General features: G+C 40.4%; 1 protein-coding gene across 3 annotated transcripts in view; it reads left to right on the forward strand.

The window, feature by feature from the left end:
- Nucleotides 1–26,381, forward strand: part of FAM107B (family with sequence similarity 107 member B) — a 124,863-nt gene extending 98,482 nt beyond the window's left edge. For all 3 annotated transcript variants that reach the window (XM_064656464.1, XM_064656466.1, XM_064656465.1), the window contains 3 exons: nt 16,871–17,054; nt 21,078–21,231; nt 23,223–26,381. In XM_064656464.1, coding sequence (XP_064512534.1) covers nt 16,871–17,054; nt 21,078–21,231; nt 23,223–23,339 — 455 coding nt within the window. In that variant the 3' untranslated portion in view covers nt 23,340–26,381. The remainder of the gene's footprint in view (nt 1–16,870; nt 17,055–21,077; nt 21,232–23,222) is intronic.
- Nucleotides 26,382–27,068: the final 687 nt, after the last annotated feature.

The raw sequence follows: 27,068 nt of genomic DNA on the forward strand, positions 1-27,068 counted from the left end.
CTTTCCCCTCTTCAATTTTCCCAATCACTGGGGCTTTCCACAGTTGCATAATGGCTTAGTCACCTTCCTGCACAGGGAGGAAGGTGGGTTTTCTTCACCTATATATAGCATGTAGGAGGGGGTTCTTCTGTTCAGCTTCTCTCACACCGTAGATAGCAGGGGCACATTGCTCTCATTCTTTAGGTGACTACTTCAGACTGACAACGTTAGTGGCACTTGCAGTCACTTTGTTATCTAGATAATTAATCCACAAGGTATTGCACACAATGTGGTGAATAATACAGGAAGTGATTAAACTGAGTATTTTCCATGGTTTTACACCATACAGTTTGTGAAGCTGGAAGTAACTGGCATACTGGAGATATTGTAGAAAGCAGTGGCAGGTTTGATTTGTTCAGTATTACTGTAGTTTATGAAATTTGGGCTGGAATTTCTAACTATTTTGATTTTTGAAGGGATCTTGCCCACTTCTGTTAAAAAGCAGTTTGGGACTCTAGGTTCCTTGGACGTCTCCTAACTCCAGAGGAGGAAGGCAGGGGTGTCTGGAAGCTGCTTGAGAGTGATGATATTTGACTTTAGCACTGCTTTCATTTGCCCTCTGGATAACCATGCTAATGCTATAAGGAGCTTGCTTTCCCATTTTAGCTGCAGCAGTTAAAGGCCTAAAGGTAGGTGACATGACTGCTTCTATAAATATGTATGTTTTAATCAAGTCATTGTTTATAATTAGATAATAATCATAATGATATAAATAAGGGTTAGAGTGGGATATGTAAAAAGTCTTAAGAGAGACAGAGACAGTCGATGCTTTTAACTGTGGTATCGGGTAGATTAAGAGAAGGCATTTACAGCTGAACTACGTTGATTTATCTGATGTAAAGAAGGGTAGAATGAGATGTGAGAAATTGGATGAAATTCCTGTTGCTGTGGCCTTCTGTGTGTCTGCCTTACTCATTTAACGTACTGCTTCCTCCTGCCTCTCGAGTCACTTGTTGAAGTAATGCAGCTGTCCCATGGGAGGTTTTTGGGAAGGGATATTTAAAAGTCATGTTCAGAGGTCTTCTGTTAAATGGATGTCAGCACCCTCTGGCAACAGAAATACTCTCTGGATGACATTAAAGAACTCTGAAATTGTCCACAGATCTCTTTTTCCTGATAAGTGTCTGTGCTCTAGCCTTTACAGACATACCCATTTTGGCTCTGCTAGAAACAACTAACAAATTTGTTAACCTTCCTAATAGTGAGAGTGGTACTTCTGAGAGTGAACAGGCACATTTGCTGGCATGCACTTTAGTAAACCTGCTGTTGCTGGCTGGCAAAGTTCATCCATTGATTTCAAACCTCTCATGGTCTTATTGTAATTTTTTTATCACTGTGTGAATTTAACTAAACATTGTTGTCCTGGAAGCACTGAGTTTTCCATGGTAGTAAATGTTTATGTTGAATAGAAGCCATAGGAAAGCACTGAGCACAGTAGGATGTGAATCAAAAATTATTTGCAGACATACACTTCCTGAGTCAAAACCTGCACCCCTGTCCAACCACAAAGACTTACTGTTCGCTCCACCAGGCCCTGAGGTGTATGTGTAATTAAGGGTGTTGGTGAGAGGGAAATGGCTCTTGAAAGAGACTGTTTAACCCAAAATTGTGGGGTTGCTAGCTTAGCTACATACCAGACGGTGCTGTGTTGGGGGACTCTCATGGGGGTGACTGTCCCCCTACTCAAAGGCACATAATATTGCACCTCCTGCTGCCCAATTTGCAGCAAACAGGTTCATAGTGCTGTCAAGGTGAGGTTTGGGGATGAAGGTGGCAATCAACATCTTTTTTATCTGGAAAATCTGAACTAAACAGTTACCTAAAATGTGGGATGTTACCTTTGTGTGAAAGATGAGCTGACAGTTGTGTCTCTGGAGGGATGCAACATTGCGAGCAGTCAGAAAATTTACAAAAATTCTCCTGTTTTATGTCCCAGAGGCCTGTGGTTTCCAGGAAGATACAGAATATAAAGTGGAGATAATGATTCAGCCCTCTATGTAGACTGATGGAGCACAGTGGCTCCCTCAAGTGTGTGTGAACAATGAGGTTGCTCTAATTTTGATTCCAATTGCCTTTTGTAAAATAAATGTATAACATGAGCTCTAATGAAACTTCAATGTGATTGAAATCTTGTCAGTTCAGCATCACTGGGATTCAAACCTTTTCCTGCAAGTTGTTCTGCTTTGTCTGTAGGGTTGAAGTGGCAGGATTCTCTGCAGTAGTTGATTGTGCTTATGCTGGCACGGCTGTTCCCACTCTGGAGTAACTTCACTGGATACTGATATGGATCAGACCCATGTGCTGATTTTCACTAGTATGGGTATCTGGGACTGGCTGGAGCAAACCATTTTCTGCTGGAAAGATCCTTAAGACGCACACCTGGATGAGCAAACACTGTGTTCAAACCATATTCACCATGTTCAAACATTTACAAGTCGCAGAGTGGTGCCATTGGTACCCGTGCTGTTGCTGGCTCTCAACAGTGCTGGAAAGGTGCAGATGAGAGAACAAGAAGTATTATTGACAAATCTGTCAGGGGAAGGCTCCTGGATTAATTCTGCCAGCTTGTTTGCTTTCGTAGCCAAATGCATTCCTAAACTGGAAATGGATGCTGTTGCTGCCTTTGTTGTATTTCTGTGCCAGCTTTTCCAATCTTTTTTGGGGATCGATATTATAGCAGGTGGGACAACATCCTCTGTGCAGGCTGGGTGCTGGGTTCAGTGTAGCAGGTCAGAATATTATGTTTAACATCGTATTATCTTTGATGATATGAAAAAAGTTAAGGCTGACTTGTAAACATTCACATTAAAGGATGACTATTAACATTCCCTTGATGAAATGGGACTTAACTGTAGCAAACATTTGCCATAATCTTAAACATTAATTTGTATAACATTATATAAACTCGCATTGGGGTAGTGGCTGAAGGTGCAGCATTTACACCCTGCTGAGCACCAAGGCTGTTGAGGAATACATGCTGTTGTAAAGAGGACAGATTTTGATAAATATGTCTCTGTCTTATTACTAACATGCTCAAGAAGAACATGCTGTATTCAGCGGTGGGATAGGAAAGCCCTCAGGCTCCCGGCTCTCATTCCCCTTTTCAATGTGCATTTTCATCTTGGAGTCATTTCTGAGAACATGTTTACTAGTGCAGCTTAAAAAAGCATGTGTTTAATGTGTCTCTTTTTGTTGTTGAGATGATAAATCCACAGACAAATAACAAATAAAAGAAAACACTGGGGACTTTGGTAATAACCTGGGAAGGAAGAAATTCATAAAGATAGGCTTGGAGTGAAAATGGTGTCAGTCCTTCAGGCATGAGGCTTGCAAATCCTTTGCATTTCTTTCAGCACCAAGTTCACAGCCTCTGTGTTATTAGCTCTAATATGTCTCTAAATTTTCTTCTGTGCATCTGTTAATTCATAACTTTGTACCTTATTTTAAACATTCTTTAAACAATCTATTTAATTTTCTAAACTTTGTTCAGCAAATTATCTGTTTGAATTTTCCTCTTGATTCTAAAACAAGCATTTGTTCAATCCTAAAAAAAAAAGAGTGCTTAACATGAAACAGCTCCAAAACTTCTGACAAAATGCTGCCTATAATAGAACAAAGCATAGTGTTGTTGTAATTTATGATGTTTCTTACTGATTTGCTCATCCATAAAAGCCTGTCTTGCTCTCTCCGCACTTGGTATCCAACATGTTGTCTTCCACTGACAACCACAGATTGTTCCAGAGTAATTTAAGCCTCGGCAACTTGCTCAGCATCACAAATCCAGCTTTTGGTAGAGCTGAGAATAGAGCCTCTCTCTTCTGTCCTGATTCATTCCTCACTGTAATTGCAGAGCAGCCTTCCTACTGAGGCTCTGATGTGACCAAGACCATTCTAATGAACACTCCCACTTGATATTTTGATTAATTCCCCACACTCAGTCATTTTTTTGCAGCTTTAAAACATAATTCCTCAGTCAATCATGGCAAATATGTGATTGTCTAATTAAAAAAAAAACAAAGCAGATGTTAATATTCTACTTTGCAATCTGGAATTCTCCACTGCTTGTTAAGCAAGCAAGTTGAGAAAGTAATCGTGTCGTAAGATGATGGACAAGTTGTGGTGTGTGCAGGAACTTGAGCAACTTGGGTCAAAATTTTTTTAAGTGTTGTGGCAGGTTGGTGTGTTTTACTCAGATTTATGGGACTAGTAACAGGTCAAGAATTTACAGTAAAGGAAAGGTGCTTCCACCTCCTTTTATTTTTTCAGAAACAGCACTCACATTTGCAGACCACCTTTCCTGTAGAGAAGTACAACCCCAGGAATCAGCAGTGCATGAGATGCATACAGAAATACCAGTTCACTTTTCACCCTTGATCATAAAAACAGTTCTTCTCTTTCTGATAAGTCCATAACATGTTTGTAGGTTATGCAGTCATGGAGAAAATAAGAAATTAATTTAGTTACAGGAAACACAAGAGGCAGTGCTCTTTGGGATGCAGCACGTGCCTTTTGAAAAGTGTTTGGGCTCATATGGGCTCGTTGGAATTTTCGTGATAATTTTTCTGGGTTTGTTTTTTTGTTTTTGGTTGGTTGGTTGGTTGGTTTTTTACTTTAATAGCCTATTTAGCTATTGAAGGAGTGCAGGAAGAGGATGGCAGAAACACCTCTTGCCATTTCTTTCTTCCTTCTTCAAACATCTGAGACAGTGAGATGACGTCCTGCTGAGGACACCGCATGGTGACATTTTTAAGGAGTCCTTCACATGCAGTTTATTGCCAGCATAGAAAGTTTGTTGACCTGAAAGTCTCCCTCTTCAGTCGCAGGCCCAGCAGGTGCTCAGAGCCCCCTGAGTTGAGTTCAGGAGCACAACAAAGAGCAGAGCTGGCTTCAGACATGAAGAGGTGCAGCTGGCAATGGAGGTTAGGATTGCCCATCAATAGGTATTCATCCTATTAATTAAGCTGCTGCTGTTAAAACCTAGCTAGAGGACAGCTTTTCAGCCTGCCTGTTGTATAGTAAGCTGAGTCACCTGTGAAATGATGTTAATAAGAGGGCTCCAAGGCTTGTGAGGAGGCTTTTTTAACACTCTCTTCTCTTCGGGCTGGCAGCACCCCCTTTCAGAGAGGTGGCTGCCAGGCTGTCTGTCTGCAAATGACAAATGGCATTCACTCCTCTGGAGGCTCTGTGTGCTGCTTTTGTGAACCTTGACTAGCAAGAGCCAGGCTGTGACCTCAACGCTGCTTTTGTTCCTCAGCTTATGATAAAGCCTGAGCTTTATGATAAAGCCTTTCAGCCCCTTTCTTGGCTCTACCGGGGTCTTGTTTTGCAGCACTTCAGTGTTTTGCTTCCTTAAGGTTTTTCTTTATTTTTGGGGGCATGAAGAGACACGAATATCACGTTTTGTTTTCCTCATTTCCACCATTGGGAACGAGTCTGTGACTTTTTGAGATAAAAGTGGTTTATTGTAACGGTTTGATGGAGATTCCTGAAGTGCCTCTCAGGGCTACTGAGGGTTTTTCACTTGTTCAACTTACATATTTTAGAGCTCTTACAGTTCAAGTCCAGTTCAATTCCACTTCTGTAGCACATAAAGCAAGTGAGCCATCCTCATACAAGCCCTGGAGAAGGATGTGAGGAGCAGGGCAGAGGGGTCCTACTAACTCCAGTGACACAGCTCGCCCTCTTCATAAGTGCTGCTGGGGAAGGACAGCCTGAGACTTTCCTCCAGGTGGTCTCTCAAGCAGAAAGGTAACAATTGTAGGAAATTCCTTTCCTGCCACCAGCTCACAAGCTCAACAAACAATCCCTTTGTGGAGACACTGGGGTCATCCCTCTAGTTTCTTACTCTTTGTTAACTTGGAATTTGTTGAACAGTTCCTTTCTGAGGGATTAGGGAGTGGTGGTCTGTTTCTCCCTTCCTGAACCTCTTCAAGCCTAAGAAGGCCAAAGAAAGAAGACAATGTAGAAAACATCCTGGAAACAGTCCCATGTCACCATACACAACTTAATTTCTTCTGCCAGAGGATAAGCTGAAGTCACCCTTGTATACACGCTAAGCTTGTGTGACTGCTTTTGTTTTAGGTGTTGACATTCTGGGTTCTTTATTCCAGGGAGGCTGAAAAGCCAAAGGCAGCTCAGTTGTGTGAGCAACACATCAATATATTGTTGAGATGGAGGCATGTTTCTTTAGAGAACAACGCCCTTCCGTCGGAGAAGCAGGGCAGGCTGTGCTACACTTTCATGTGCAACACTCAGCCCTGCCCTGGTGTCACAGTTTCCTGAGTTATGAGGTTGCAGTAGAAGCTGCTGATTGTAGCTGCTCATCGAGAGCACCACTGAAAAGTCATGAGCTTTGAGAAATGTAATCCAGTGTCAACATTTTTTGTCCATTCTATAAATTCTTTTTTTCAGAACTCTCATTTCTTCCAGCAAACAGTGAGCAGAAGATGTGCTGCTATATGCCCTGTGGCATGTCATGTTCTTTGCAGAACTCCCGTGGATCACTGTTGCAGTTTAATAAAATCATGTGTATCAGGCCTGGCTGTTCTAGGCACATATGGTATACGCCCTGCCTCTTGTAGCACACACTTCCAGGAGCCTTGTTCTGGCTGCCACACATTGTTACACCCGCTCACTGCTTTTAAACCATTAGGGCATCGTACCTTTGGTTAAGGGCATGAGTAGGGTGAGGAACAGCCTTTTCTTTAATTTCTTACTCTACCTCACTTTTGGAAGATTGGTCATCAGTTTTACTTGTCTCTTTCTTTTTGCCTTTTCCTTCGGGTCTTTCTTGCCTTCCTTTGTAGTGGTTTCTTTTTCAACTGAGTTGCAGTCAGGAGCCACATACCTGAAATGTATCTCTGCCAGCTGAGAGTGGATAAAACAGGTTTGGGCAATGAAGGGTGTCTCTTTGTGGACACAGTGCAGGCTGGAATGTGGATGTAGTTGCCTGAGCCAAGACTAACTCCTTGAGGTGAATGTTTTATTTCTTTCCTGTGATTAAGCTGGGAGTGTGTAAGTTTGGAGTTAGCAATAGGTTTAAGGAAATTATTTCTTTTTGTTTCCTTTTCTCTGTTTCTAAGAAATTATCCTGTTTTAAGAAATCAAAACAGACCGGATGCTTGCTCTGAGCTGTTTGTCACCAAAGAGAAGAAAAAAGCAATCTTTACCAGTGCTGATTTTTTTCTTCCTCCTAGGAAAAGTGTTTATTCCTAGAAAATGAAAGGAACTTGAGTTGTTGAGTTGGCAGGTAATTGATACATACCTGCTCTGTCTGAAGAAGTACTTAACTTTTACATAACTACCTATGAGTGTTTAGGAAGCTGGCAAGCTGCAGTGGACTGTATGTTTTTCATTATGTCAGTGTTTTTAAACTTGTTGAAAATGGGCTTCTTTTATGGGTGGTTAGAATTCCTTTCAAGTTGTCATTCAGAAAGCCCCAGAGGGGAGGGGAGCTGTGACAGCTCAGCAGATCGTGCTGTGCCCGAACTCCAGGCAGGATGCTGCTGTGCCCTAAGGAACAGCAAGTGGCACAAAGCAAAATCTGGTTCAGCAGCCCCGCTGTGCTCTGGTTGGCAAGACTTGGGGATTTACAGTGCTGGAGTAACTGAGGCAGCATGTGAGATACTTTGCTCAGTCTCGTTTTTGCTACTCAAGCTACTGAATGCATAACTACCTGATTAATGCAGAGATTTTAATCTTCTGACCCCCTTGCAAACACTTATTAATTGCACTCATGGATTTTAAATTTGTAGAACTGAAAGGGATAATTATGATCCTGTAATTTGGTCTCTCCACGCAGTTGAACAAAAAAAATCTTTTACTAAATCTAGGGGTTTATTCCCTTCACTTTGAAATGTGGTCTTTATTTAAGCGATTTGTTTTCTAGACAGTGATCAAAATTTCTTAAACCATTGTCAGGCTTGTTGCTTATAGGATTATCAGGCTGGTATCAATCTTCACTTATTAAAAATCAAATGAGCAGAGCTCTTAGAACTGCCTCAATATAGGGCATGTTCAGTTCATAGATGTTGCTCTTCCATTTGCTTTTTAACTTCCTCTTTTCTTTATGACTAAGAAAACTGTATTTGCTGGGCTGTTTGCTTGCTATTTGTCATATTTATATGGGTGCCAAGTAACCTGCCTCTTCTCTTGCTCCAAAATGTTTTTTTTCCAGAATATTTTTTCCACATATATCAAAGGTAATTTTACCTTTTTTGACTTATATCTGACATAAACTTGAATGGTTCGAATGGTTGAATATTTGCTAGGACCCTCCATCATTTTCATCCTCATTATCATCACAGCATCCAGAAGAGGATTTCTGTTTCAGGAGTATGACATACTCCCTTTTGATCCTGGACGTTGCTTGGCCTCACTGGGACCCGTGTTACTCTCTAGATCTTGTGAAGAAAATACAGAACAAGTGCAAAAACAACTACGTTTCTCTCTTCCCTGAAAGAATTGTACTGAAGTCCTGTGAACTAGATTTTAAGAGCATTCAAGATTCCCCAGTCTCCTCTTAGGTATCTCAAGTCAGATGTTAGAAATATTTCCACTCACCAATTAATAAGAGGCGCTGCCTGCTCTGGATTTCCCCCTCTCCCTCAGAAATACACCTGTTTGGTGTTAAACCCCTTCTATTTGAAGAATCACTGTCCTCTAATGCTGATGTTTGCAGAAATAGAGTGACTTAGAAGTGAGATTTTTCTGTAAAATTGTGTGGAATTTAGTCTGTTTGCTCTTTCAGTTAAGCATTTTTGTACGTAAACATGGATTTGGGTCAGTCTTCCCATTTTACCCCCCTGACTTTTTCTATTCTGTTCCTATTTGCAGGAAGTCCTTTACCACTGGGTGCCACTGTTTGATAGTTCTTAACATTTGCAACAGTGAAGCCCTTGAAGAAACTGTCCGCTCACTCTCTGGACTTCTGATTTTGAATCAAGGCTCAATTTTCATATGGAATCCTATCTTTTAATGTAGTTAAATTTTATTCAACCAAACTTGCCCTGATTTTTAATTTAGTGGCCCACACTGATTGGTCTACAACACTGATGCTACACTGCAGCTGCAGGGAGCATAAACTGATCTTATTTGCTTTTCTAATCTTAAAATCTCTTAAAAAAATGTGTCATTTCAAAATTGCATGTGAGTCACTGTTGACCCATGTATAAATAAATTGCTTGTTATGTTTGGGGATTAATCTAGTGGCAAACTGTGCTGTTGAGTGCCTTTCCTAAGAGGCATAATTTCTGTTATCTCCTGAAAGTCATTTTATTGTGGTGTAATAATTACCTGTGCAAGTATTTGTATGTTCAGTTGCATGCCTTTGCTAGTCATGATTTATTCCTTTCAAAGGAATGACATAGATGAGATGGTGTGGGATGTGCACCACATGCTGTTCTGTGGGATGAAAACACTAAGGGTCTTTTTGTTGAGAGGTGCCCAAAAACACTGGGTCCTCTTCTTGCCATCAGGATGGCTTTCTGCATCCCTAACCCTGTCTAGGGATTTCAGTAATCACAATGTCCTGAGAAAAATGAGTATGGGGAATATAAAGTCTTTTAATAAACATGCTGGAAGGTTTGGAAAGATAAATGATGTAAGATGCATTGTCTGTTTTATCTGCTGATAGTCCCTGATTGGAATCACGGTGTTACAGTGGGTGGATTACAGACCGGGATTTAGGGAAGATGGGTGCTGTTCACAGTATGCCGGTCTTCATCCAGTGTCTTCCTGTCTTTTTTTACTGCCTGTATTTAATATCAGATGCTAACTAGTTTGTTGCAGGGTAAGTCTATATCTGAGTTTAGTCTGTATATGACAAAAAGGGGACCTTTTGGAAGATCTCCATCTCCTCTCCCAGAAATCTTATACCTCCTGTTGTGGTAGGAGGGGAGAGGCACTTTCACCTCTCATCATGCAGCTGCACTGACACCTCCTCAGCATTTTAACTGAGCAAGAGAAGAAAGAAATGCAGCTATTTAGAGCCGGTACTTTGAGCTGTTTTCAAAGTCAGTGGCAGAGAGCTTCATTGCAGATCTTGCAGCTTGAGGGAAATGTCTTTTGAATTAATACAAATTCCTGTTCTTTGGGCCTGGGATTTTTGGTGGAAGGTGTGAGGCCATTCTTAAAGCTATCTTCCTCCATCTTTTTTCGAAGTAGAGACTAAGAAACCAGCAGTTCTGTCCTTACCAGCGTTGCTCTTTAGCCCTCAACCTCTCAGGGTGTCCAAGCTGTTCCCTTCGCACCCAAGACTTGACTGAACTTCAAAGCACAGGAACAGAGACTGCCTGGTGGTGTTTAAATTGAATGGGAGCCATAAGCAGCTCTTTGCACTTGAGAGAATTGTAACAGTGTGGAGCAGTGCCCCAGATCGTGCACCCTGCCTCCCTTTAGGTGTCAGTGCCAATGCAAACATCTTTAAAATGACCCTCTTTCTTCTGGTTTCTTATCTCGTGGATATTTTATCTGTGCTTTGTTGACATTAATCTCAGCAGTACTTAAGGGATGAAAATGAGCGTTAACTGGGTTTCTGTGAGATTTTTAGTAGTTTTGTTGATTTTAATGTCCTCTAAAGTGACAACAGGAACAGCTTCAGTAGCCAGCAAGCTCTGCTTCTTTCCATATCCTTGACATCACTGAGATTGCTATGGGCTGCCCTGATTAAGTGAGCAGCACCCTTGTTCTCGAGAACAAGTCTATATGGTCTGTCAGTCTTTTGGCAGCCATGCAACTAATGAAGCTGTTAACTGATGATACCCCAGTGTCAGGGAGATGCTGTAAGTTAAACTGTCCTGGCATGGTATGGACAGAAGTCTGTCAGTCTTGCTACTTCGTTTTGCCTGCTGGAATCCAAAGATATTGAAGTGTGTGACAGGAAGCAGCGAGATTGGCCTTGCAGAAGCTTGTGGTGGTTTCTAAGATGCTCTTCTCTTGTATGTATGTGAGCTGGGGCACACTGGGATAAAATAACCTTCCTAAGAGCAGTAAGCCAAGGCTGGAGCCATAAACAAAAGCCAGATGCCTGCCAAAGGGTTTAAAAGTCCAACAATCTTAATTTTGTTTGAAGAATAGTAATGTAGTAAGTAACCTGGTAACAGTGAGCAATCCCTGTGGCACAGCAGTTCACAGTGCCCTAAACGTTTTTGATTTTGAGGTGAGTGAAGACACTACTCTTCTGATCTAGTAGCAAAACTCTTGTAGGTGGGAAGTGGCAGCTTGTTTGAACAAATCATGAGGTGCTGGGAGGAATTGCAGCCACTAGGACCTCTCTGGTCCTCCCCTTTCCCTCCACAGGCAGTCTGGCTGTGTTTTACCATGATTCAAACCCCATCATGCCTTTCAGCCATGGAAGACAGTGTGAATAAGAGCCAAATTCCTTGGACAGTGTCTGGCTTGAGCATCTTGGCTAGGAAGACTATTTTATATTCTGTTTTCAGAAACTCTTACTTTGAATTAAAGAGTGAACTGTGGGAAGTTATTAATGATATCTATAATCAAGGATTAATCAAGTAAATCTCTGGAGTCAAGTGACTCTTACTGCACTGAGAACAGATAGATAAAGGCGAAAGCTGTGTGAGCTTTCATGTGCAAACAGTGCTGAGGTGGGGCCTCGAAAACGCTCTGCATTTAAGTAGCTCTTTTGCTTTCCACCCGAGCTGGCTGATGCGAGGTGGTGCTGGTCGAGTAACATCTGAGCAGAGACATGCTGAAGAATTTTTATTTCAATTCCTCATGAAATTGGAAAGGGCAGAGTAAAACAATATTTTTGTCTCAAAGAATGCCTCTGGGTTACTTGTAACAAACCGCAAGTCTACGCGGTGGTTTAAAGAGCTAAAAATGTAAGTCTTAAAAAATAGCGTCTGATGGTTTACAGTGCAGCTCAGAACAGATGTTGGAGCTTTTTTGAGAATAAAATCCTTTTCAGGAGTTATTCAGTGTTTGAGATAATGCTTCTGTGGAAGATATTAGTTCAAGAATTTATTAAGGCAAAAAGGAAATCACGTGAATTTAGCCTTAATGTAACTTTTGGATCTGATCTAGTCTATTATTTTCATGTCCATTGGTATTTTTAGGCATTTATTTATCTGCTTTTTAAGGGGCCTCAACTCTACCTCTGCTTTCACAGCTGGAAATAATTGTGAGAATCATCTGAAGGGTGAAAATGCCATATATGTGTGTAATAATATAAATATATTGTGTCTCACAGGAATTTTTATATTCAGATTCCATACGTAGAGGGTGATTTCTGGTATAAGGAAAATCAGATAGAAAATAAATGCAATTCCCTGAATGCCATATAAACATGAGGGTTTGGGGGGGGGGGGCAGTTTGCATGAACTTCTCTCTCCTGTGGAAGCCATGGGAGCTCTGTTGTAGCAAAAGCTCTGGCAGCTGCTGAATCAACCTGGCATTGTTAAGATCTACTTTGAATTTGTTAAAAACACTAGTGGCTGTCTGCAGCTCTCTTTGTACACGTTTCCAGTGTTACTACCATTAAGGGACTTTTGTGGAAAAAACCCCAACTCTGTAGATAGAATAAAAAATAAATAACATTGGAAGAAAATGTATCTGGTTGGACAAGTTCCCCCAAATGACTTGCACGCTTCTGGCATGCTCTGGTTTGGTTGTATCTCCTCAGTATGATCAACTTTTGAAGGGTGTCTTCTCTTCTTCCTGAATGTACTTGCCTTCTGAGGAAATTAAATGAGAGAATTGCGAATATGTGACCACTTGGTCTTGGCTCTTCAAGCCTGAGGTACCTGTATGGTAGTACTTGATTGCTCTAAGAGCATATTTTCATCTGGAAACATTAAACTTTTTTCTGGGAGGATATTTGAAGTAATTTTTCTACAGAGGCATTTTCCTTGTCTAGTGGGATATCGAAATTGCTTCACAGTTCTGTTTGAGGAGTTAAAATTCCTCTTCCATGCAGGATCCCCCTTTTTGCCTTTCTCGGTGAAAATCCACGTGTACCTAAGATTAGTCGTGGACAAAGACTGTGAGAGTTACTCAGGCACAACAAGATAAGATAGATAAATGCTTTTGTGCTGCTTGTGCAGCAACAGCTAATTCAGGAAATGCACCGGGGAAGGACCTGCCAAATTAGTGGGTGTATTAAAATTGAGTCAAGCTGAGCTAAAACATCCCCTGAATCCAGATCTCCTTTGTTTTGGAGCAAGGTAATGGGGAAACACAGAAGTGGATTGTGCATTCTCAGTTGATCTTGTAACAGCAGATGGTTAAAAGGAGCCTCTCGGATGCTCTTAAGGCAGCATATTCCTGTTAAGTGATTATTTGGATTATTAATGTCCCACTGTAGCACCTAGTGATGATCTGAAGCAGCTTTATGGGCTGTGACTTTTGTGGTGATGAGCACTAGAGACTCGTGGAATTAATAATGTTTTAATTGTTATTGCTTGAACATTGATTAAGTTTTGTGTAAGGACTTTTAAGGGATTCTGTCATCGAGCTTGACTGGTTTGTTGGTGTGTTTTATCCTGAGATTCATCCTGAATCTCAGGATGAAACTCTGGGACTAAACTGCTCTGTTCCTGTCTGCCTTTGGTGTGGTGCTTGTCTGCCCTTTGTGCCTCAATTTCCTTTTTATTTCCTTTTTATGGGAAGCTTGCCTGTTCTTTTGTAAATGTTTGCTTTGAAAGGATGTGGGTAGAGATCACACTATCTTAATTGTATTGTTTGCATATAATACTACACAGTGACTGTACAGGACTGGGTTAGTGTCCTCCAGCCAGGCTGAGGTTTGCAAAGGGTATGAGAGGATTCACTGAGTGGGAACTGGGTGCCCTGTGGTGCTGGCTCTGCTTGGAAATCCTAGCTGAAATCATTTGCAGCTTAATCACACATGGAAAGAGTCTTCAGTTTCCCAGGGGAGTTTTATTCATTCATGTTTGCTGCAAGTAGAGTTCATATTACAGTGGGAAACCACGATTCCTGACCTCTGACTTGAATATATGGTTTAAAAATAGAGATGGGACAGAAGAAAGAAGAATAAATAGACTTCGCTCTAAGGGCTTGCTCAAACCAAATCTACATGCTACAAAATATTGCATCTACTAATACATGCTACAAACTTTGAGAAATGATTGAATCAAATTGTTTTTCAGGGGCTTATGTTAAAAAAAATTGTAGATTTTTTTTATGACAGACAGTTGTAGGTAATTCTGCATTTTTCATCTTTGTCTAAGCAAACAAGACTTATCTTGAAGCAGCAGCAGGTTTTTTTCAGATTTACTTTAACAGAGAGCTGTTCATGATAAATGGCTTCTAGAAGACTCACAGCCCCATCAGTGCAGCAGAACTGATAGAGGAGTACAGCAAAACAAATATTTACAGGGAGTGTTTATTTTGGATGCAGGATAGATGTGTAATATTTGAGTTATTTTAGTTGTGGTAAGCCTGACATGAACACTGAAGAAGTATGAAAAGTTATGTAAGAAAAAAAAAGAACTGTAGCTAGTTTATTCACTATGGTAAAGGGAACAGACCTCTACAAACATTTTATCAACAGCATATAACAGGTGCTGTGTGGTGTGTGTTGAGAAGTTTGCTGAGGTTTGGGGTTTTGGGGGGTTGTTTTTTGTTTATATAGCATGCTGTTGAACAGTGAAGGATTTGAGTTATGAGTTCAGCAAAGGGCCACCAAGATGGGCTGGGGAGCACGTGCTGTGGTGGAGGCTGAGGGACCTGGGCTGGCTCATCCCGGAGCAGAGGCTTGGGGGGACCAAACAGCAGCCCCCTGTGCCTGGGAGGTGCTTACCAAGAAGACAGAGGCAGACCCTTCACCAGAGTGCATGGTTGGAGGGTGAGAGGCAACAGGCAGGAGTTGAAACAAGAGATTCATGTGGGTGTAAGGAAAAACCACCATGAAGGCAGGTGAGAGGGTTGCCCACAGAGGCTGTGCAGCCTTGGAGAACTTCAGGACCTTACTGGGCAAAGTACTGAGCGATCTGGTCTGAGTTTATAACGGTTCCTACTCTCAGCAGAAGGTTGGATTAGAAGTCTTTCAAGTTTCTTCTGACCTCAGTTTTCCAATGATCCTGTATCGTTGGCATGTATGGTGATAGATGGCTGCTTGATTGAAGCAGGGAAGACTCTGAAGGGGTGATGGGAGAAGTATATTCATTGCATGATCAGTGTCAGTAAGAGGTTTATGTCATGTACAGCAATACACTTCCATGGTTTGGAACTGTGGACAATGTTTATATTAATTTGAGGTCCCTGTGAGACCTGACATCCCCTTGTGTTCAAAAATACTTCATATGAACTTGCCTTAAAAAACTCATGAAGGAAGCCACCCTGAGAGCAGCTCACTCTGATGTTTCTCATCCAAGTTACTCCACAGAAACTTGGTGTATGAGATGTAGCACTAAGAAAACACAGTCCCTACCATCCATTCAAACAAAGAAGCTGAAAGGTCTATGCTGGGTCCACTGGACAACCCAGAGTGTCCTCCCTGCATCTGCTGAAAACTTAATCTTGTTTTGCCTCTTCGCCTGTTAGCAACCCAAGCTGGGTGATGTGGTACTGCTCAGTTTTAATGTACTGGAGTATTAATGGAAATCTTTCAACTATATCAAGTGGATTTCAATCAGACTTGAGCAACAATATGAGATTCCTACTGAAAAAAATAGTGAACAGATTTAAACTGCAACTGAACAAAGGTTTTGTAGCCCATGGAGGGAGAAAGGGAGGGAAGGGCTGGTCTAAATTAAAGTGCATATTCAGCTTTTACTGAAAAACGCACAGCAAATCCCAGTGATTCTCTGATCTGTCTCGTAGCCCCATGTGTACAGTGTGCACCATTCAGCTGTCCTGCCTGTCAGGCGGGTGGAAGTCTCTCGCCTTTTATTCATGTCCCATTGATGCATCTCTGCAAACCCATGGGCTGTGAGATTATATTTTCCATTTCTGTTTGAGAGGCCAGTGTTTCATCAAACTGACTATTGCAGATTCTGGTGCAGGCAGAATTGCTCTGAATGTACTTTATTTTGGATGCTGAACTTCTTGTGATTGAGGCTTTTTAATGGAAAGAGGTATGAATGGTTACATATAAATTATTTGAAAACTATAATTTACTTGTCAGTTTTTGATTCAAAATGTTGTGATTTGATGTGTAGATAAGTTTTCTATAGGTAGGTTTTCCATAACAAAATAGGAAAATGTCGCATTTCCAAATGATATAAATCATCAATTGCTTTCAGATCAGTGGATTTCTGTGGATTTTTTTGTGGTCTTAAAGAAACAACCTCACCTAACTTTTTTCCTCAACCTTTCCACTCAGAAATCAGTCCCCCACCCCATTAGTTGCAGATCTGGTAATTTCCACACGGAAGCTTTTGCTCAGTACATTTCAGGGCTTATCCGCAGGTGTTTTCCCTGTAACTGACATGAGACTGATGGCAGAAAATGAGTCTCATTCATAGTATTTAATATAGTCAGTATTTAAAATGTCTTTTGGGGACTCAGTACTGCTGATCTAAAAATGCTTCATCAGAATAGGCTTATTAAAATCAATAGGGGTCTTCCCAAACTTACCCTGAATTATTTGTCTAGTTCCTCATAAAATGGTGGGAAGCTGTGTATCCAAGTCACTGGATGAAGGCTGTTGAAGATGCCACTGTTATGAAATTGCTGTCTATTTAAAAAGAAACTACTGATGTTTACTCTGAGAGCCTTTACTTACTACAGACAAAATAAATCCAGGAAAAGCATAACTTGACAAAGGAACATACTGCCTTTGTGTTTTAGTATGTCTTTAAAAGGCCTTTTGGTGTAGAGTTACTACAGTTTTTCCCCTATTTTACAGATACTGTGAATAAGGACACTGAACCCAAAGATCCGTATCCCTTTCCAAGAAAGATTATGGCTGAACCAGACTACATAGACGATGACAATCCTGAGTTAATTAGACCTCAGAAATTAATTAATCCTGTGAAGTCATCCCGGAATCATCAAGATCTCCATAGAGAGCTACTTATGAATCAGAAAAGGTAAGAGTCTAAAAATCACTCGTGCCACCCTCCCACCCCAAAGACACAGACTGAGTTTTAGTTTCATCAAAATGACTTTGTACCCAAAACCCGGCAGACACTTTTTGTTGTTTCAGGTCTTCTAAATTAAAAGATTCTGATTCTTAATCGTAGCATTTATTTCTGTTTGAATTTCAGTTTCTCTGCAAAAGCTTGCTATAGAAGTCTTCTTATTTTGTCTTTGTGAATATTCACAGGGTCAGTTTTGGGAGGAAGGAGTTCACTTCTCCCTGTCACGTTTTATGTAGGTTACCTGAGCACTGTAATTTGGCTTGTACTCTTCACTTCGTCAAGTATTTGACAAAATTTTGCTATTAACAGCAAGATGATAAAATCTGTGTTTTTTCACCATTCCCAGCGCATTGAGTTTATGAGGCTACTTTTAAATCAAAGAAATCATGTAGTTGATTTCACATGAAACTGTTGTCTGTTTGCTTGATCCGTCTCACAATGCAGTGTCATAATCTGGTGCCTGCTCTGCTGCTGCACAAGTGGTTCTTTGTGTGTTACACAAATGCTGCCTCCTCCCTTCTGGGGTGGGATGCACAGCTGTTGCTCTATATATTGCTTTTAAGGATGTAAATAACAGTAACTTTATTTCATCAATTTCAGAGACACAACCACCTGGCCCAGGAATAGCTGAAGTTCTGTTACTAAATCTCTTCAGCAACAGAGAACTCATTTAGAAAACACATAGTGGAGGAAAAGCCACCAAGCCTGTTGATGCTCCTTCATTTAAACCAACAGAAACTGTGATATAAATGAATGATTTGCTGCATTTAAGCCACTCAAAATAGACTTTCCAAAGGCTAGATCTGGGGATCTATAAAACAGAGGTGGAAGAGCAGTATTTCAGAGTTCATTTGAGAATAAAGTTGGAGGTAGCAGCCATTCAGGCTTTTTGAGGCTCAGGACCTTGACAACAGCGAGTAGAAAGCTGTGGTTTTGGCTACTCCAGCACAACTAGATTTGTCTGTTTAGTAGGAATAGTCACATTATGGAAGTTTCTCCTTTTTTTTTTTTCCCTGTAATCCTTTGGCAGTATAGTATTTTGAGGAAAGAAGGGGTCTTTTTATATGTAATAGCAAAATCTTCACAAATACTAGGCTTAGAGACTTAATTCTAAATGAATTGCATACACAACATAGCATTTCTTTAGTGATGAAGATGTTTTAAGAATGCCAACTGAATTGGAAGAAACTGGCCTAAATAGGTGTTTGTCCTATTTTTCGTTAATGGGATTAAACATCAAAGTCACTTTCTAGCACCAAGAAGTTTATAGTCATTGAAAGAAAAATAGTTGAAGTTTCCCGACTTATGATCTTAATCTAAAGGATGTGGAGGCTGCAATAAATTAAGACTATTTTTTTTTCTTTTAAGTTTATGAAAGCATAAAGCACTTTTAAATCGTATGGAGTTCTTTTCTTCAAGGAGAATATCCTATTACACAGAGAAGTTGTGCAGCCCTCAGTACCCACTCTTCTCTTATTGTGATTTTGATTAGCTGCAGCTGTTAATTTTAGAGTCTTATTTATTGGTGCAGAAATTAAATACTTTGAGGGATTTTACCAGCAGAAAAAATGGTATTTTTTAGAAGAGAGTTAGTCTTCAGTGCTTTGTGCCACTGTACTAGCTGTGTTAGGAGGCTTTTCAGTAATGTAGGTATTAGGCTTGTGTTCTGCTTTGTTACAGCAAACTGTCATATGTATGGAGGACTTCTAGTGCTCTTATGCTGCTCAACATGCTGCTTATTTTATTGTGAAGGCTCAGTGTAGACACCAGCAGCTTCACTTTTTTGCCCAGTTACCTCTGAACAGCGAGAAATGGATGTTGGAAGATACTAGCCAGCCCTGGTCTGATCATTTTCCATACCCACTGTGAACAGTGTCTGTTGGGCCTTGAACTGGTGTAGCTATTTACTTGAAGAAATGGAGTTTTGTTTGGGCAAACAAAGATTCAGGTAGTGCCACCTCAAGGCACTGGTAACTTATCTTAAACTATTTTAATCATTAGGAGTCAGCCTCAGCTCTGCGGAGTATTGGTCCTTTCCCTTCCAGAGATTTTAACCCTATCATCTCTAACCAGTGTTGTAGCACATTTTGCTTCCTCTACATAGAAACTTTAGGATTTGTAATTTAACCAGAATGATCACTAGGAGGTGATCATTAACAAGACCCCAGTTAATCCAGTATCTGCCAGTTTGTTGCTTTTCCTTTTTACATAAGAGAGTGGAAATAGGATTGACATTACGGTTCTGTTACAGATCTGACTGGCAACCCCATCTGATTAGACTGAGAGGTTGCATTTACTCGTAGCTTCTGCAGGTCCCCTTTGTTACAGCTGCAGCACATCCAAATCAGTCTCGTGCCTCTGCTTTGTTATGGTGCAACCTGACTGAAAAAAGCAGGAACAAGTAATGTTACTTAGCAGCTGGACTCTGGTTTGTGGCTGTCTTGATTGCTGATTGCTAGTGCGGAATATTCCACTGATTCTGCTCTCACTGATCCAGTAGTAGTAGTAGTAAAAAAAAAAAAAAAAAATCACTCCAGCTTTTCCTGCCTGACTTCAGTTTTATGTGTTAAAATGTATTTAAAATAGCATGAAACATAAAATATGAACATGATCTTGTATCTTCTGTTGCATTGAGGCCATGAGATCTATTATGAGAAATAGGGAACAGCATTTGGTGTTGCTAAATATTTGATTTTTCTGTCAGGGTATGTGCAGGGATAGAGTGTTGCATAATAGATGGAGTCATTCCTAGATGCCACCATAAAATGGCATTTTAATGTTTTATTGGACATGCTGTCAGATATGCATATTAATGAATAATTAGGCAACCACAGTTGTATAGAAAGTAGGGAAGGGTAAAAATACTCTTTCTGAAAGCTTATTCAGATTATTGAATTTCTTCAAGTTGAAATAAAAAATGGTTGATGTTAAACTTAATGCTGGATAGTTTCACATAATCATCTTCAGAGGGAAGATGACAATAACAAGGACAGATTTGGAATCACTCTGCTCTGCCTTAAGTGACGCTAATACCTGAATAACAGGGAGAGCTTTGAATCTTATCATAACAAATTTTGAAACCATCATAGCATAACAGAGATAAAAGAAATAGCTGAAGTCACAGAAATGAGTAGGAGTGAGTATCCATGTGTATGCCTGTATAAATAATGTCATGTGTCTTCCCTAAGAGGGAGCTTTCTCATTTTGCAGTAGTTGGCTTGGAAAGCAATTTGTGCTGAACAGACTTGAAACATTCAGTTGATGTAGTACCCAAAGGCTTGTGAGAGGGAGAATCCTCCAGGCTTTGTCTGGTCTCCAAGGTGACGGCAACTTTTTTATTCTGGATTTTTGTTGTCTTAGGCTCTTTGTGATGTTGAGTGTAGCCTGGGAGCTCTCACTGGAAATAGCTTCACAGCCAAGCATGGGTAAAGCTGTCACATTTTCAAGGAAAGGAGAGAATCCACGATTTCCCGGAGCAGTGTGGCATACCACTTTTTAGTTTTGTCCATGCAAAATTCTATGGGTAGAATACCCTGCACAGGGCTGTCTCAACAAAGCCATTCAGAGTTATCATCCAGCAAAGGAATTTCTCTTGTCCAAAATTTGGTTTTAGCTCTGCTAGTGTAGTGATTTGTGATTTCTTTTTTTTTTTTTTTAATCCATTCTTTTGGAATTGAGAGAATAGAGTGAAGACTAAAGATGAAAGTTAAAATAATGAATTATACAGGAGAAATACTACCGTGCATGCTAAATATCCACAGTGGGTTATATGGCTTAAATTCTAGCTTAGGGTTTTGGTTAGAAACCAGGCATATGTCTAAATGTTTTTTTTCCTTTTAATTCATTATTTATATCCCAATGTATCTAAATAGGCAACTGCTTCAGTTTAGAAAACCCACCTGCAATTCTGTGTGAATTTCTGCTAATTAAAACTGATCTTTCTTCTCTCCCTCTCCCTTTTTTCATTTGAAGGGGTCTTGCACCTCAGAACAAACCAGAGCTACAGAAGGTGATGGAGAAAAGGAAACGAGATCAAGTTATTAAACAACAAAAAGAAGAGGAAGCACAAAAGAAGAAATCAGACCTGGAAATAGAGCTACTGAAACGACAGCAGAAACTGGAGCAGGTAAGATGGAGAATAACACTACCTGTAACTATCTGCATCTGAGCTACTCACCTGAGGCTCCCTTTGCAGACAGGAAAGAAGCAGCAGCCAATTTTTGGCATATTTCCTCTGATCACAGCAGATATCTCTTTTAGGATGAGTCAAATCACACTCTGTAATTACCCCTTTTTTGTCACTTGCTGTGTAGGGACTGCATATGGGGTCTGCCTTTGGTCAAATGAATCCTGCACCAGCCAACAGGAATGTTAGTGGAGCACTGACATTACTTAACCATTAAAATGGTAGTGAATTAGTCAATTTTTGTAGTCTTAACTATGATCCACTAAGAATGGCTGTTAGACTGCAATGCATCAAAACTACATTTAATGAATTTTAAAAAAACAATTGATTCTCCTACATTATACAAGAAACTAGATTACTTTACAAAGATTTTTTTGTAGCCTTAAAACGTGTGAGCCCATTGGTGTTTTCAAATGAAGGAAGAGATCCTCAGACCCTGAGCATGGGATGATGTGGAGTTGGAGTTCATTGTGGTGAAGCTTTTTGCTAGGCACAGGGCCAGCCAAATGTCTCTGTGCCTCTGAAAACATTTTGTGTGCCTGCAAGGAAATATCTCTACAGTGAAACACCTCATAAGAGAAGTCACTGTGCATTAAGCATTGCATTTATTTTTAAATAAATGAATGCTATAAATGCATGCTTTAAAACAGTATCTCCTGTTTTTCTCAGTGGAAACCAATTAAGCCAAATAATTACTCTATTAAAAATGACATATAATCCAGTAATTATTTGGGGTTTGGGGTTTTATTATAGGTTGGTGGTTTTTTGTTATAATTAGGCTTAGAAATATTTTTGGAAAAAGTTATTGTATTTTTAAGTATATCATCCTGTCATTTTTCTTATCTGCTCCTAAGGGCACGGCTTTGAATGGTTCAGCTTGTGGGAAGATTTGATTTGAAACTGTGCTATCCAATGTAGATTATGTAGATGATAAAATTCTGTTAGAAGAGGAAAAACCTGCCTATTGCAAACAGTGCTGTGACTTTGGAAACATCATAGGAATGGCATTAATTGACAACATCATTCATGGAGGAACATTGCTGTGATTTATTGAAACAAGGCATGCCCCTTTGCCAGTGAACCAGAGACAAAGGAGAGATTATTTAGGTGAGCTGTACGTGGTCCCCATTAATGAGAGAGACCTTAGTCTGTTTAAAAAAAAAAGAAAGCTTCTTTCAGGCTCTTTTGTTAATTTTCTAAAGGGTTTTTTTCTTCCTTTCTGCCAACTTATCTGCCCTCCCTGAGGATCACCAAGCAATCCCTATTCTGTGCCATGTGTGAGCCTGTGCTCTGTGGGCACTGTACAGCCATGTCTACCCTGCCATGGAAATTCCAAGTGTCTGCATGGGCAGGAGTCCAGCTAGGTTAAAAAAAGCCAGCAAATGGGCTCTCAAAAATGAACAACTAACGGCCAAGGAAGATTCTTATTTTTTTTTGTTGCTTTTTCTGATAGACAAACCAGATACTCCTAAAGAGGCTCAGGTTAGATACAGAACTCCATACCTAAACACTCAGAAGTCAGTTCTGTGAGTGTGCTTATAGTAGCTGTTCACATGTTCTCCCACAAGGCACATTATTCCTGTTCTACTATAAAAACCAGAGAAGGGAATTATTGTTGTTTCTTTAATGAAGATGTCCAGGAATTTCTTAAAAAATGCTTCATCTTGTTCTCTTACTGGGCTTGCAGAGTTTTGTCCATCTGGCAAAGGTGGACATCTGGAACATGCTAGAGCCAAGGATTTGAAAAGATTTATTGTTTATGAGAACAGATACTCCCAAAGAAATGCAACTTTATCTTTTCCATGAGACAAAGAAAGGAAGCAGTTTAAAGCATTTGGCATTGTCAGTTATTGAAACCTTTAATTTTGTGTCTTGTGTTTCAGTGATCTGTTTTCTATACTTTTCTTTTTAATATGTGATTCCCTTTTAAGCTGGAACTGGAGAAACAGAAGATACAGGAAGAGCAGGAAAATGCGCCTGAATTTGTCAAAGTCAAGGGCAACTTGAGGAGGACGGTCCAGGAAGCAACAGAAGCACCGGACTCCTAGAGCCAGCGCCTGCTAAGACTTCCAGCTTTCCTGCAGAGAGAGGCTTTTGCAAGTTGTCTCACATTTGCTCCTCAAGAGGGAAAATAAGAGCATCCAGCTGACACTTACTGAAGATGAGATTTTTAATTCCTGGGACTTGTGGATTAAAAAGACAGTATCGTAAACAGATCGACTTGCCAAATATAGTCCTGAGATCAATGGATAAGGAGTGTCTTTGTCAGTTCAGTGTCATGGACCAGGCTGACGTGCTTACTCAGAGATTTTAACCAGGGATACTAGAGAATCTCCTTCAGTGTTGCACTGCTTTAACTCTTGTGATCCTAGTTGAGCGGAGATACACAGATTATATTTTGCTTTAAAACAGAACAAAAATCCTCCTGTGATATCTTATGAAGCTTTGCTGTGCAGGTAGATTTCCTCCATCTAGACCTACAGCCTGTGCATATCCCAGAATAATTTGTGTTTAGTTGGAATTTTTATCAAATCTAGGAAGATACAAGGTATGTTGATCACTGCTGCCCATCCCCACTAGGATAGGCAGGTATGGGCAAGATGGAAATGCTTAAAATTCACCAGCAGTGAAAAGTTAAGCAGCCTTAAAGCCCATTTGCTGTTTGGCATGTAGAATTTGGGCTATGAAAGAGCAGAAATCTGATGATCCTTTCACCAGGGAGACTCCAGAAGCTGATGTATCTCTGTCTTATAACTTACACTGTTGTGAACAGGCCTGTGCAGTGCTACCTGTGAATTTACCTCTCAAAGCAAAATGACCTGTCTTCTACTTTCTGTGTTTTGAAATCCTGCTTACTTTGGTGTTGTGGCCTTTCTCCTGCAAGGACATGCTGAACTGAGTACAGTGTTAACACATTACTTGGGAGTGTTTAAACTCATTTGCTGGAACTGAAATCAGGAATCCTATCTGCCATCAGTTCCTGATCTTTACTTGCTGGAACGTGTTGCAGTTTCTGCAGTAGAGCAGTGTCTAAGCCAGAACAAACTGATCATTGGAATATACTGAAATGGAATTTTTTTCCCCAAAGTGAGGCATAAAATGAAATTCATTTTATCCCATCTTTCCTTCAGCCTCAGGAAGGAAGGCAAATGTGTTACCACTGAGTCTTCAGGTCCAATTCTGTCATCTTCTGCCTTTCCACAAGTTGCCCCTGTGACTTGCCATTAAATAAAATATTGCTCAGCTTGCACAGGGATGACAGAATCTGAACCTTCATGCTTATGACTACTAGTTATCCAGGAAAGCCTGGGAGGAGGAGTGGGGAACAGATTGCTCATGTAGGATTACAGAATTGGATTCTTACCTGGTGTGATTGGGTGCAGATATCTGGGGAGAAATCCTCATCTTTCTTGTTCTGCACAGTCCTAGCTTTCACTGAAGCTGTGTTCATCCATATCAGCTGAGGATGTAATCCCTAGCCTTTGCCTTAGGATGCTAAACACAATAATTTCTACTTTGTAATTACATTGGACATAACAGTTTGAAAACACTTTTTATTAATATCAACAGTGGTGTGTTTGTATTGTAAAGGTGGTAGGGGAGGGTTTGTTGGTTTGTTTTCTGAGTTGCTTTTCCTGTAAGTATTGGACATTTTAAATACAGTTTCAGCCTAACACTTAGGACAAAATGCTCACAATTAGGATTGTTTCCTAGATACAGACTTTAATTTGTCAAGATACAGGCATTTTTTTATGACGACATAATCAGATTGAGAGTAAATTGAATTGTGATAAGCGTATTGCCATTGATTTAGACTTGCAGTGTGACTCACATCTAGAAGATTAAATGTGAAGATTGTCTAACAGACTGTTCAGATTATGGACATACAAAAGACAAAGGCCAAACATAGGACTCTTCCATGTATTTTCTCAACAAAGGAGCACCCTGAATGCTGCAGGTTCTTCGCTCTCTCCTTCCCTTCTCCTGGCAGGAGAGGATCTTCTTTTCTGGCAGCACATTATTCAAACACTTGCACTGATTGAGTTTGTTTCATGTTGTTGAGACAGCACTATATAGGAGCCTTCCACACCACGCTCATGCTTTGTCTTAGCCACTCTCAGCCTACCAAACATCAGTCTCTTGCTTTCAACTCCATGTTAACCTTCTGCTCAGTATGGAAAAGCCTAGAAGTCAGTGAGGAAATCCTCCTCTGGCTTGAGCAGACCATTCCTTGTCAGCCATTTCCCCTTGCTGAACATGGCACTCCTACCACATGTGCACAGTGAAATGAAGTTGGTGGCACCGGGGTTGGTGGGGGACAGAGACCTTTTTTTGGCTTCAGCAGGTGTGTTGGATTGGGCCCCTCAAGGCTGAGGGCATTCTGCTTTCTCCCCCAGTTAGGTTGAGATTCAGAGTAGAGTTTCTCTTTCTGAAACACAGGAGGCCAGAAAACTCCCTTGTACATACAGCATGAAGTTGGTTTTTTTGTTTTTCAGTGGAATTAATTCTCCGTGTGAACAGAACATCAATGTGTGTGTTTAAACATCTGTGAATCCTGCTAACCCTTTAGCCTAGGAACCCCAGCCACTTCCATGTCATTTTGACAGGCAAAAGCTTGTCTTTAAAGTCAGGATTGGGCAACCCTTAAGTGGGGGGCCAGCTAGTCACACCACAAGTGTCCTGTGCGGCTACTCAAGTAAGAAACTGCTTGCCAGCGAGCGTAAGCAATTCCTGCTCTGCCCTTTAGCTATGTGGGTTTTTGAAGCAATCCAACAAATACTTCAGTGATTTGAAAATTGCTCACTTACCACTTTGTACTTTTTTAAAACTCTTGCTTTTGATAGTATAGCAGTAGATTTTTTAGCATTTTTGTGGCTTTAACCTTCTGTTAATATCTGCACTTGTTTGAGTGTACATATATAAATATATATAAATATAAAAAGGGAGCCTTAATGGATTTGTTTTCATAATTTAATATTTTTTGTATTTGCTCTTGTATAATTGTTTTTAACTAAAGGTATTATGAGAATGAGGGTGGAATACTTAGAACCAAAGTTATGCTTAATAAAATCTACTACATGCTTGGTGTATGTGGTGGTGTCTGTCATATCCTGCTAAAAGCAAAGTGTTGGGGTGCGTGCTGAGACATCTGGGTTATTTAAAATTCTGCAATGCAGGGAGAAGTATCAAGAACATGATGACTCTTGGTTCCTTAAAAATGGATCCTTGTTTGTATATGCAAAATTATTGGCAAATTAATTGGCAGGAAGAGCTGGTTGTGTCTCTCAGCAGTATTATATTTTGAATATTTTTATGCAGACAGTTTTTAACAGGACTGTGTAGGTACTTTTCAGGTAGCACAAGGTGAGGCAGAGCATGAGGGAAAACTTCAGATGAGAGTCAAATAATTGTGGAAATCATTGCTTATCCTTAGAATTGTTAGCATTGCAAAAGCTCCATTCCAAAAGGCAGTGAGAAGAGAGCAATGAGCCTGGTCCTGGTTTCAAGTCCTACAAAGGTTCTTTTAATTTAGCCAATGCTCAAACCTATGGTTGTAGTAGGAAGGACTTGGGCATGTGAAAGAAAGTGCAAGCACAAATGATTTGCTGGGTTAGGGTCAGATTGCTCAGTGCCATTATTAAGAGCAAAATCCTGTGTCAGCAGCAGACATGGAAGGTAGCAGGGGTAGGAACAGGGCTGGAAGAAATGTGGGTCATCAGATCTCCACAAAGATCCTCACTCATACTGGACAACCCTGGTCAGCCAGGGACAGGTGG

The sequence above is a fragment of the Pseudopipra pipra genome, chromosome 5 (genome assembly GCF_036250125.1).
Source record: "Pseudopipra pipra isolate bDixPip1 chromosome 5, bDixPip1.hap1, whole genome shotgun sequence".
Taxonomy (NCBI): Eukaryota; Metazoa; Chordata; class Aves; order Passeriformes; family Pipridae; genus Pseudopipra; species Pseudopipra pipra.